The sequence below is a fragment of the Prionailurus bengalensis genome, chromosome B1, assembly GCF_016509475.1.
Source record: "Prionailurus bengalensis isolate Pbe53 chromosome B1, Fcat_Pben_1.1_paternal_pri, whole genome shotgun sequence".
Taxonomy (NCBI): domain Eukaryota; kingdom Metazoa; phylum Chordata; class Mammalia; order Carnivora; family Felidae; genus Prionailurus; species Prionailurus bengalensis.
The window spans coordinates 88021537-88034839 of record NC_057344.1 but is presented as its reverse complement, the minus strand read 5'-3'; the positions used below and the strand labels follow the sequence as shown (position 1 = coordinate 88034839).

Below are 13303 nucleotides of genomic sequence, written 5' to 3'. Positions count from 1 at the left end.
AGGAAATACTCTTCTGTGAGTAACATTTTATGTTGTTCTTACAATCAGGAAATATAATTATAGTAATAACCAATTATGTAGTGATTAAAAAGTACAGTCCCTAAACTAAGTACTTTATACGTATTAACTCATCGCCACAACCCAATGAGGTAAGCGCTACAATTATTCTCACTTTTCGAGATGAGGAAACTTCTTCGCAACAACAAAAAACCACTGAATCCATACATCACTGTTCTTTAGTAGTTGTACATACTGAATCACAGACATTATCAATGTGTGAAAATAAGACCCTTAAGAAAGAAAGAGAGAGAGAATCTTGAAAAGCATACTATTCTTGTAGAATACATCAGAAATTCAGATCAGGGTAATTATGGCATAAAAAAATTTAAAATATACTCAATATACACAAGAGTAGTGTATACACAGCAAATAGACCTATATTTAAACCGTTAAATACCATTACAGGAGAACATGAGCTATCTCTATGCCATCGATGTACCATACAATAAATGTTACATTATAGGTCACATCCACAAACCTACAGTTTGCCTTTTTTTTTCATAAGAAATATTCTCCAATACTAGTTTTTAGTAACTAGACTCTTTATAATGCCTTTAAACTTAAAAGACATAAACCATAGTAATCTCTTTTTTTGCAATGGAAATCCAATAAATATTTTACATATATAAAATCTAGTAAGAACAGCCTTTTCTCTGTGTTGCCATTTACACACTTCTCAAAAATAGTAAAAACAGGGCAACCTATTTATCTGTCTCATCAATAGATTTAGAGCCAGAAAGTGGCTTATCATTTCAAAGGAATGCTAGAAGATACTAGTTCCCGGTAAATGCGTGTACTGTACCACAATTCCAATTCTAAATATGAAAGTACTATCACAAATTTCTCAATAAAATAAACTTTTCACATGTTTAAATTACATATTTCCTTGTGTCACGGTTGAATCAGATGGTATAAGATGTCATTTCAACCTTAGTTGCTGGTGTGCGTGTTCAAAATTCTGACGTGGTACTTCGCCAGATCTAACTGGCTTACCATCTCCTGACAGACAGACATACTCCCAGGATTTCTCAGTCCACCTTAAAGTGAATGCTGAACACTTGAGCCTCGTCTCTGATGTCTAGGCAATTTTATACTGACTCATCTTTGTACATGTTTTGTTTCTCAGAAGTCTTTCTCCCTTTCCCCTTTCTCTCTCTCTCTCTCTCTCTCTCTCTCTCTCTCTCTCTCTCTGTCTCTCTCTCTCTCTCTCTCTCTCTCTCATTCTTTCCCGTTTTTTTCCTCCCCTGAAAAATACCTGTTTATCATTTGAGACTCGGTATAGGTATATCCCCTTAGACAGAGTTAAGTGTTTCCTCCTTTACTCTCTGTCAGATGAGTAAATAATCTATGATGGCATCATACTATGTCACTTTCATTTGTTTACACATTTGACTAAGTGACTAGACCATAAAATCTTAAATATAAGTTTTATCGTCATGTAAGAAATTTCTACCACAATGGTTGAAATATGGTAGATGTATAATCAATGTCAGATGAATTAAATTACTTTATAATTCTGTCCATATCTTACACTGTACTTCTTAAAATTTCCCTCTTCTGCCCATAGGTTATGCTGTTTTGCTGTATAAAGTCAAGCGTTTGTATGCAAATCACAAAATTCATTTGTCTAAGTCCTGAATTAAAAATAATTCATTTTAGGAATATTATATAAATCATCATCAAATTACTTAATCACCAAAAGTATTACCTAGGAACAAAAAGTAAAAGCAATCATCTAGCTACTAAAATTTGTAAGTTCTTATAATATTCTACAGTCACTTCTAGGCTTTCATAACTAATTGTTCATTAACTGCATTATTCTCTTTAATAGAATAGTTATGAAAAAACTCACATGAATATTAGAAATAATCCATTTTTGGAGCTCATGTCTTACAGAACATTTGTGGGCAGCTGACTTATCATATGCTAATATATGTAACATATGTAGACTTTTATGAAATTGGTTATCTAAAACATAACTATATGATAACTTTATATTTTCAGGTTATCAGATAATTTAGTGTTGAATGTGGAATATACAATAAAGTTGTTTACATATAATCTGTAGCAAAGTCAAATAAAATTTTATCTCCCTGAGAAAATGATGATGATAATGATAATGATGATGATGATAAAGTTAATTAGCCCACACTAAGGATCTTCTTTAGGTCTACTTTTTCAACTCTATAATCTTACATTTTATTCCTCATAAATATTTCAGAATAAATACGGCCACTTACTTCTCAGGATTTTCTACTTCTTCCGTAACAAAGTTGAGATAAAACCTAAAAAGACATAAACGAATTATAAATTATCAATATATTTTATGACTATAAACCAAAGTTTCAAGTTAAATATCTACAATCAAACTCAGAATTATAAAAAATGATAAACAAATAATTATTGTGAGATGAAAATCTCCAATACTCAAAAGCCCCAACAAATCATTTTTCTATTAAGCCATATTTCTTATTTTTCTTATTTTTTTTATTTTTGGTTTTTAAAAAAAAATTTTTTTTTTTAACGTTTTATTTATTTTTGAGACAGAGAGAGACAGAGCATGAATGGGGAAGGGGCAGAGAGAGAGGGAGACACAGAATCGGAAGCAGGCTCCAGGCTCTGAGCCATCAGCCCAGAGCCCGACGCGGGGCTCGAACTCACGGACCGCGAGATGGTGACCTGGCTGAAGTCGGACGCTTAACCGACTGCGCCACCCAGGCGCCCCTATTTTTGGTTTTTTAAATGTTTATTTATTTTGAGAGAGAGAGAGCGCATGGGGGAGGGGCAGAGGGAGAAAGGGAAAGGGAATCCCAAACAGGCTCCACACTAAGCATGGAGTCTGACATAGGACTCAATCTCACGATCGTGAGATCATGACCTGAGTCAAAATCAAGAAGAATCAGGTGCTTAACCAACTGGGCCACCCAGGCTTCCCCAGTTATTTTTTATTTTTTAATATTTTTACAGAGGTATAACATATGAATATTTAAGTGCACAAATCTTAATCTATAATTTGGTGAATTTTTACATATTTATATACCCATGGAACCAACAAAAAGATCAAGAGATAAAACATTCCTAGAACCCTAGAAGGTTTCCTTATCACCTTTTCTAGTCAATATCATCTCTTTCATTCTCTTGTAAAGGCAACCATTATTCTGACTTTTGCTAAGTCAGAATAATGACCATTGCTAAGTTTTGTTTGTTTCATCACACTAGACTAATATTTGCCTGTATAACTATTATACAATATTTATTATTTTGTGTCTGGATTTTTTTCTGAGCTTTATTTTCATGAGCCTCACCCATGCTGTTGTATGTAACAATAATTCATTATTTTTATTGATGTTTTCTATTGTACTGTTACACTATATATTCTACTGTTGATGGTTTTAGATTACTTCCAATACATAGCTATTATGAATAGATACCATAAATATGCCTATGCATGTTCTTTTGGGGACCAGGCAATCATTTCTGTTCGGCAAATACTCAGAATATAATCACTGAGTCAACAAGTGGATGTATGTTTACAGTCAAACTATTTTTTTCCATTTTTGCATTCCCAGCAATATAGGAGATTATCAGGTGTCAGCCACTAGGGAAAACAAAGTGGGAAATCCACACTAATTCTCCTCAAAGAGCTCATAGTATATACAGTGGAGCATAGACTCATGCAATGTAGCATAGGAGCCGGTGCTGGAGTGTGCACAGGGTACCATGGGAGCCAGAGGCAAGGTCTAACCCAGACTGGCAAGTCAGGGAAGATTTTCTAGAGTAGCCATCACCCAAGTTGAGTCCTCAAAAATGCTTAACGTCTAGCCCTAATGAAGTGGTGTAAGAACGTTCCAGACTGAGTATAGCACACAAGCACAGGGGTGGAAGCCACAGTTTAGTATTTTGCAGCTCAAAGTGTGTCAGGGGTAGTGAGAACAGACTTTAAGTACCAGATGGCCCTAGGCTTCAGGAATCCAGATTTTAGTAGTGGTGGCAGGTCAATCAAAGCTTATAGGACAATAGAAGTGTGACACTAGCATTTCTCAGTTTTAGAGTTCATGGCTTCATACTTGCACACAAGGGCAAGTAGGAACCGACAACAGGATCAAAGATAATAGATTCTTAATCTTCACTTCTTCCTTTCAATTCACTGTTTTCTGGTATGTGCCTATCCAGATCCTCAAGTCACAAGACTATGAAATTGCATTTTTAGACATACAGTCATTACACTGTAAGTGGATAACTAAACAGCAGAACAGTTTGGACACTTTTCCCAAGTCCTGAATGCTTTTCTGGGTCCCTTACATGACAAAAAGTATTCTAGGCACAAAATAGTTCACTTTCAAGTTTGATAGGATTACAAATATCCCCCTAAAGTTATGGCCCTAGAGAAAGAAATTCGGATTCCTTTCCTTGACTTTGTGACTCTACTCACCCCACCCAGAAATGCCTACCACCTTGCAACCTTGACTTCTTTTTCCAATCTAAAGGGATTGTTGGATACTCTTTTAAGCCCTTATAGTTCTTTTTCAAGGTTCTAAGATGTATGACCGAGGCAGACTCCATCCTCAAACAAGCATATATAGATAATTTAATTGCGAAGATGGGAAAGCTAAGAGATCATAATGGGAGAGCTAAACATATGAAGACAAAGACATTTCTCTTCTTCATTTCATACATTTAGGTCATTTCCACAAAATTAAAAAAAAGTCATATTTTCAAAACACTTTTCTGTTCTCTTATTCCATGGAAGATAAAATAGCTATTAATATAGGTACACAGAAGCTTGGGTCTATAAGTATGAATTTTCTATAACCTAAAACCAAACGGCTAGAATATTAGCCCAACAGACTTTAATATCAAGTATGTCATAGCTTAAAACAAGAATGAGAAAACCTGTCTTATCCCATCTTTATAAAAACCCATCTAAATTCACAAGTAGAAAGTTGATGTTCATGGTTGTTAAACACTAGACAATAAGCTCCAAATGGAGTCACTTATGCTAAGCTCCACAACACCAAGCCAAGGCAATTATAGTTTCAACTCTCCCAGTAATGGAACTTTAAACCAGCCACTCAGGAATCACTTGATTAGTACTAGTTAGGTAATCTGCCTGATAGATCTCTGTCATTGTTTAAATGAAAGTAACCTTGCAAAAACCAACTGCTTTTTTGCCTACACTAACTTCTTTGTTCCTGCTCCCTTCTGCCTGTAAAAGTCTTTCATTTTGTACAGTTCCTCTGAGCTCCATTCTATCTGCTAGATTAAATGCTGACTGATTCAAATTGATTTTTGCTCAAATAAAGTCTTAAAAATTTTAATACGCTTCAGTTTATCTTTTAACAAGGTGAAGACATCTAATATTTTAAGAACTGTGTCTTAAGTAGAAACATTTGAATAGCTGACAGAACAGTAGCAATAAAGGTGATCTACAAAGTTAGCAGCCAAGGATATTTTTTAATGACTGGAGAGTAAGTTTCTAAAAATAGAGGCTGTAGTTATACCAGGAAGGCAAGTAACAATCAATACTTATATCTGGAATATGCACTCTGAGGGATTTCATGTGTTTGTTATAAGGCCAAAGCAATGGGAAATACAGGAAGAACATGCAGGGGGAAAAAAGAAAAAAAATCCCCCCAAAATGAAACAAAACACACACACACACACACACACACAGAGAGAGAGAGAGAGAGAGAGAGAGGTTTCCAGGCTTCTCACATCAAAAATATCCAGTTCCTTCTTAATAGGTGTTTTAGAAACTGGTGTTTTCCCAACAATGTTTACAGCAAGAAAGGAAATATTTTGGGGGGGGGGGGGGAGGCCACAATTTCAAATATTTGCCATACCTCCAGAGAATAGAGAAAAGGAAAAGGCTGGGTGTGGGTGCAAAGGAGAAAGCTTCCTATTTTGGTCCAAACATTCACATCCTATGGGAAATACACCTTTATGCTCTCCTAGTTTCCAGCAATGAGTCCACAGCATTCTCCTTGCTGTACATCTCCTCAAGGCCTCTAGAGAATGTTCACAAGATCTATTGTTTCAGCTCTTCCATAATTGTGTATAAAAAGCACCACAAAGCTGTGAATGCATCCCAGTACCCAACTATGTGAATTATTTTAAAAAGAAGCTTATTCTTTAGATTAGATTTGACACAATGGTACAAAATAATCCCAGCAGGTGCTTTCGAAAGACTAAATCCACTAGAGGATAGGATTTAAAAGGAAGAAGAAAGACACCGGAAAACTTTCTATTACACAGTTTAAAAAAAAATCCCACCAAGCAATATTTAGCTTTGGATCAGGATATGGGACTGAAATTGGTTGAGTTCCCTTGGGCCACAGGGAACACTGGCAGACCTATCTCTCTGAATGCAGACATTGGCGATGATATTAAAGTTGCTCTGACCCAACTCTGTGACCTGGCTGGGTTAATGATTTCTTTCCCCCTAATCATGTTTCTGTGAAGGAGTTTTCATCATTCTAAAAAGGTTCTGCACTCCTCATGGCCAAAAGCCTACTTTATTCAGACCCAAGGTTTGGCAGGATCTTTTTCCCATTCACCATGGAGGAGTTGAATTGCTAACAGAGCAAGGCCTCCTGGACAACAAAGGTCTTGCTGCTTTTACTTACACCCTAGGTGGTTGAGTTCTGATGACAGTGGCTGCTTCTGTCTGACTTATTTGCAATGCCCCCCACACTTTTTGTTTGCATCAAACGTTGTCACAGCAGCAGCACAGAGAGCAGAGGCTCATTTACAGGGCCTCATTTATAATTCCGCCACCTAGTCTTGTAATTATACCGTGAAAGACAGACAGAGGTCAGAGAGGCAGGATCACATTTGGGAAGGGAATAAATACCCCTCTCTGTGAACTCTTTTAGTCTCCATCTTGTTCCATTTACAGCCAGATATTAACTTTTCCTCTGGAACTCCAAACCGACAGACTGTTTCTTCTAAACACAGCTTCCTTTTTCTAAGACTGATGGCCATAGATTAACAACCAGATTATTTCTGCCTATCCACAAAGCAGCATTCAGGTAGCATAAAAACCTTGTTATAGAAATACAGTTACTTATCTGTCTCTCCACAAACCACTTGTATCAGATAACATTCCATTTAAAATCCTGGCCTTAATTTCTAGTACTAGAATTGATCCCTTAAGAATATGAGAAAATCAACAGTTTTCTGTTCTTTAAAATTGGGAGTGGATATGAGGATTATATGTGTAAAAGTATAAACAAAAGTTCACGTAAACCCCACTTTCTCTGTAAACAGAAATTGAAATAAACTTCTAGGCCCAAGATAGGGCCACTCAGTCCCCAAACACCAACTCTGGGATCTATCTTTATTTCCTTGTTCCTTATTCATTTTCTATCTTTCTCTTTCTTGTTCCTTATTCTTTGAAACAATTCTAAGAATTCTAATTAATTCTAATTTAAGCCCATCCTAGAAAAGTTCCCTGTCTTCCATCCCATTTTGCACTTCTCTGGACTCTTGAAAGTGGAGACTGCCCACTTCATGAATTGCTAAAGAAAGTTGATCCGTATCACCTAAATTGCTTTCTTAAATCCTTTTAACGAGAGGCACATGTTGGGTTCAGCATCAATCAAACAAAATATTCAGATAATAAGATAATTCAAAATGAAAAGAGTGAGAGAAATGGAGAAATCGATCAGCTCTCAAAAGCCTACAGAAGTGGAGAAGGTTTGCTCTACATGAAGCAGGTGACCTGAATATTTGGTGCTGGTAGTGGGAGAGTGAGTTGGGTAGAAGAGTATTTTAAGATTCCGTGGGAACAGATGCATGGTAGTCACAGGCAAAAGAAACTTCATTCAATAGAATTAATCAAATCTCCCTTGTGACTATCTCCACATTCCACATTCCTGAGTGAATATTGCTGGGCTCCCAACACTTGGCTCTAGCTGAAAGCTTCTATCACTTCCCCACTTCACTCTGGTCTCCGGGTGCCCTTCCCAGTAGCTTGGCTGCTGCCCCAGGGCACCAGAGCTTTGATCCAAGCTGAATGGCCATAGAATAGTTGATTCTGCTACGAACCCTGTGATCACAACTCTGTTCTCTCTGCCCAGCATCACATTGTGCTTTGGACGAAAATAAAAAGATTTCAAACATACTGTGTGATTCAAGATTAACACACACAATGGCTATAAGAATATTTCTTGAATATACAAATATTTTACACTATACTATTTAGAGCTACAATCTTTGAATGTCTTTCAAAAGCTAGGTTAAAGTTTTTTAAGTTCCTGTACCCTCCTGATTTTCCTCTAATGCTATATTTTCATAATTCATTGAGATTTATATGGTAAACATTCCATTTATTTTGAAATACATCTTTATATTCCATGCACTAGCTGGAAGGTACGAATCTAAACAGTAAAGGAATGAAAGTACATTTTATTTGCATTTGTAATGCAGTTACATAATTTTTGAGCTAGTGTGGTTTCCTGATACTATTTTTATGTTTACAGAACACTCTCATAGCTAAAATTGTACAACTAGTAGCTCCAAAAATAATAATGAGATTTTGCCACTAATTATGCCAAAACTGTGAAATGTAATTTTACTGCAAAGATTTTGATGCTTAAGCAATACTTTGCTACCTGGTAGGCTTTCTCGTAATAGTCACTTCAACTGAATCTTACATCGATAAAATTTAATCAGAGAAAAATCCCATTCTTATCCATGAGTATTGTTATTCAAGTTATTGAATAAAGTAAGGCATAAATTAGAAACAAAGTTCTAATGCTTCAACCAGAATGGTTATCACAGTTGGAAAGCACAAAGGCAATGTACCCATGGCAGAGTGATTCTAATCATTTTTGCTGCATACTTTATTTTTCAAATGTGGAGGAAATTTTAAGGAATTTGTAAGAACCAGTAAAACGTAGATTATCTACTATGCCTGATTTCATTATCTTAGTTTTCCTACCCTGCCTTTAGAGTACCATTTTACCTCCTGGGTACATCTTACTTATTTCTATATCTGAATTATTTCATTCTCATGGGAAAGCAGAGAAAAATCAATTAATCACTATTCACAAACAACCTTGGAGCTTCAGCTGAAAGGCCTTTTGACAAGCAAAGAACTCATCTCTAATTTCCCGTGGCACTGTTATGTCCTCACTGATACAGACTTCTAAGTGATTTGTATTGGTTCTTATTGTCAGCAAGCCCTCTTGCTCATAGACCCCAGCAGTTAAAACCGGAAATAGATAAGACCATTTAACTCATGCTCTAACTAAAACCCATTGTGCTTATTTCTTATCGCACTTTCTTGAGGCATTGACAAAGACATTTTGCAATGACCAGAACATTCTAACCACCAGACCAGAAAAGCCCTGATAGCAACGGAATGCCTAGAAGACCACACCCCACACATCCCCGTCCCTACCCATGATCATGGACTGAAAACATACCCACTGTCCGCTCTTTTGCACAGATGCTCCAACCTCTCCCTATAAAATTCTACGTGTCCTTCTTACCGGTGGAGAGGTGGATTGTTAACGCTTGAGCTTGTCACCTCCCCCCGCTGCCAGCACCCAAAACAAATTTCTCTCTTCCTCTTTTCCAAACCCTCATTGCATTTGGCTTCTCTTGTGACACGTTTATCCAAGTTTGTTCGGCAACAGTGTTGGTAAGTTCAGCCCAGAAGGTGTACTTTCAATTTGTCCAGCCCCCTCAGGAGTCACCAGGATGGAGTAGTTGGTCTTGGCAACATGCACCAGGGTTCACCCATTTGTTTCCTGACTTAATGGCTGTGATAGATCTTTCAGTAACATTAAGGCCCACACTTGTTTGTTTTTTTACAACACCAGGCTAAATCTAATAGTCACCTTGACTGAAAAACTCAGTTATGTTTACGTTAAGTCATATGCACAGTAATTGCCCTGGTGGAGGAAGCCACACCATCTTTCTCACTTTAAGAAAAAGTAGATTGTGCTGGATTGTGGTTATTCACACTGTCTAGCACCTTGCTTGGCACTTAGCCAAACTACTTGAAGGAATTAATGAACCATACAAACCACCAGATCTAGAGATGTCAACTTACCAGCCAGCGTATGCATACATCCCGTAATAAAAAGCCAGTGGCAACCCCATGATACTTGCATCTCTTCCTGAAAAGGCATCTTGAAAGTGTTGTGTTTGCCCTGCAATGAGAATAGAAAGATTTTAGGACTTTTCAAAGAATAAGCCATAAACATGGGGAAAGAAATGGGAGGGTTGGGGATGAACTATGCTATTCCAGGTCCAGATTTCTCACTCCCTGCTCATTGCCAGATTTATCTACTAATACTTTATCCATTCTAGAGAAGGAGGCCCAAAAGTATATGGATCACCACTAACACTAACTACTTCACATTTCTTTTCTAATAAAACTATAGCAAAGAGGAAAATAGCATTTAAAAACCATTTCCTTGTTTGAGTGTGCCTCTGCTCTTTTAGAGTTTGAGCATGAAAGAAGACTAAAGAATACTCTGTAAGCTATAGTTCATAGGAGTATAGTAGAATTCTTTTAAATGAAGATAATGTAAAGCTTGTGTTGGGAAGCTAGAATTTCCTCTACCCTTCCATATCCTTCTAGCTGGACTAACACTTAAACTGACATGAGGCAGATTAACAGGAGAAAATCAAATTTAGTAAACGTATGTATGGGGAACCTCCACAGACATGGAGATTCCAAAGACAGTGAGACAATATGACACTTAGATGAGCTAAGAAGAGGGGTAGCATTCTGAGGATACAAAGGGGAGAAAGACATTTGAAGGAAGGTAAAAGGAGATGTTTGGAAAACAAAAGTTGCCCTGTTATGCAGATGAGTCTCTTAAGTAAAAAAGAGTCTCTGTTAATATCTCTCTTCCTGGTATAAGCAGGTAGCTGAGGGGGATGGGGTAAAAAGTGTTTCCTGAATCTACTGGGTTTGGATTGTTCTTAACTCAAAATAATGTTCATGCCAAAGTGTCTCATCTTGCTGGCAGACTGCTCTGTCTTCTATACTTGGAAAGAAATATCGACAGGTCTACTCTCAATGAGGAGATAGCAAAAAAACCCAAGAACCACCTTCTCATATCATTTAACTTTCTTTCTTCTTTCTGTTTTCAACCTGTAATCTATTAGGCATCCATCATTGTTGGTAAACCCTGTGGGCCCAATCTGGCCTTTCAAAGCTTCCGTGTTAAGTAAAATTTTATTGGAGCACAGCTAGGCCTACTTGTTTGTGTATTAGGATTGATATTACCAGTCTATGGCTGATTTCACCCTGCAACAACATAATTGGGTAGTTGTGACACAGACTGTATAGCATGTAGAGTTGAAAATATTTACTGTCTGGCCTTTATGGAGAAAGTCCACTAATACTACGTCTTAGAGAATGACGTAGTTTCCTTTTACAAACACTGAAAAGGAATTATACTAAATTTTAAAATGGATAGATTTTAACAAATTATGCATCAACATGTGGATTGAATGCTTTAATTCTTAACATTTTTTCCTACTTCATGAATGATACTGGGCCTTTTTCGTGTGTATCTTTGGATAACTACCAAGAAAAACCCTACCAAAATTCAGATTTATTCAGCCAATATTCAAAGTTAAATACAAAAAAAGTCTCTTTCCCAAAGAAAATAGCAAATGAGATCACCCAAAGGGGAAATGTGACTTTGTTTCAAAATTGGTCTTCACTTAAGTAAATAAAAAGAGGATGGAAGTTGGATGATGTATGTGATTATGACCCTCTCTCTTCAATCAAATCTCAGTTCTTACCTGGGTTGCCCAGACAACAATATATGTTAATATAATAAGTATGAGTTTTGAGACTAAAAATGGAGAAAGTTGAATTGTGTGCTAAATAATTTTTCCCTCAAAGTGTCCAGTTCCAAAATATAGTTAATGACACAGTGAATTTAGGAATACCTCATAGAAGGAAAATATAAATACTGGGGCTCAGATAAAAATATCTATTGAATATTCTTTTATCATGACCTATTGTCTCCTTGGCCAAAAGAGATAATATTCTAAAAGTACAGTACTGAATAATCAAGAAGAGAAACTAAACTTTGTTAAAAACCAGGTCCTAAAGCATAAATCCTAAAAAATGTCATTTTGAAAATATTACAAAAGACAGGCTTTTCTAAACTTCAGGAATATTTTGGCTGCATAACAGAGGTCTCAGGAATATGAAAATCATAATATTCAAAGGAAAGTTTACCTAATCCTCATAAATAAATATAGACCACACAAATATTTTCAAGATCTTATTAGAGTGGAAATAAGTGCATAATCTGTATCAATAAAGCTTTTCTCTTCCTGGAGTTTCAAATTAATGTGAAAAATATGTGATTAAGTTAGAAAGAAAATCAACATTTTGTAGTAATAGAGTAAATACACTTGCTACAAATGATCTCCAAAATATTAAAATTTACTTAAAATGTAGTAATATTCTTATGGTATTTCTCTACTAGGTGAACTAGAAGAGGAAGCCTGTTCACATTAAGCACTGATAGCATAAGTATTAATTAAAAGATCATTCTATTTCAAGTGTCAAAAACGATCCAAAAAATACACTCTGATCTCTGCTCTTAAGGAATTTGCAATAAAATAACCTTTGGAAAACCTCACTTCATACATATATCAATAGGTGGAAAATAAAATGACTATAGTCTTATATTACACCAAAAAGAAAAAAAAGATCTTAGTTTTAAAGGACAGTACATCATCTTTTGGAACCTAAACTAGCACTAAAGTAGGGTCAACAACTCAGAGTCTCTGCACTTTCCACAAATGGAAGAAACCCCTTACAGAAGACTAACGAGTTAGCCCAGAAAAAGAAAGCAGCAACAAAACAGATTATTTTCTCTGCATTTCTAATTGATCAGATAAAATGAGCAGGCTAGCTCTATGGGGACCAATGTGAATTGGAAAAGCGAGCTCATGTCTTCTCTTTCTTTAGTGTAAGCCATGGCATTAAAATCTTTATCATATCTCCTCTGAGTTGGCTGAAGTTGCTGGATTTGATGCAAACATTGAGCCAGGACAGTTCCAAGATCTTCTATTCACAAATGGACAATTAGCAGCTCCTAATTATTGTTAATGTAACAATAAAAATTAAGTTTTACAACTTTTTTTGTCAGATAATATTTGGTTTTTAGGAATGCTAGTCCCATATCTGACTCCCTTTCTGTCAAGACTCTATTCTCAAGATAAAAGCAGTAATAGCCATAGAGTAAGAGAA

General features: G+C 36.2%; 1 protein-coding gene across 1 annotated transcript in view; it reads right to left on the bottom strand.

Moving 5' to 3' along the window:
- SLC7A11 (solute carrier family 7 member 11) overlaps positions 1–13303 on the bottom strand; it is an 82200-nt gene that overhangs the window by 50730 nt on the left and 18167 nt on the right. The window contains exons 5-6 of the mRNA XM_043568379.1: positions 10124–10223; positions 2301–2345 (exon numbers count right to left, since the gene is read on the bottom strand). Of these exons, the coding sequence (XP_043424314.1) occupies positions 2301–2345; positions 10124–10223 (145 nt within the window). The remainder of the gene's footprint in view (positions 1–2300; positions 2346–10123; positions 10224–13303) is intronic.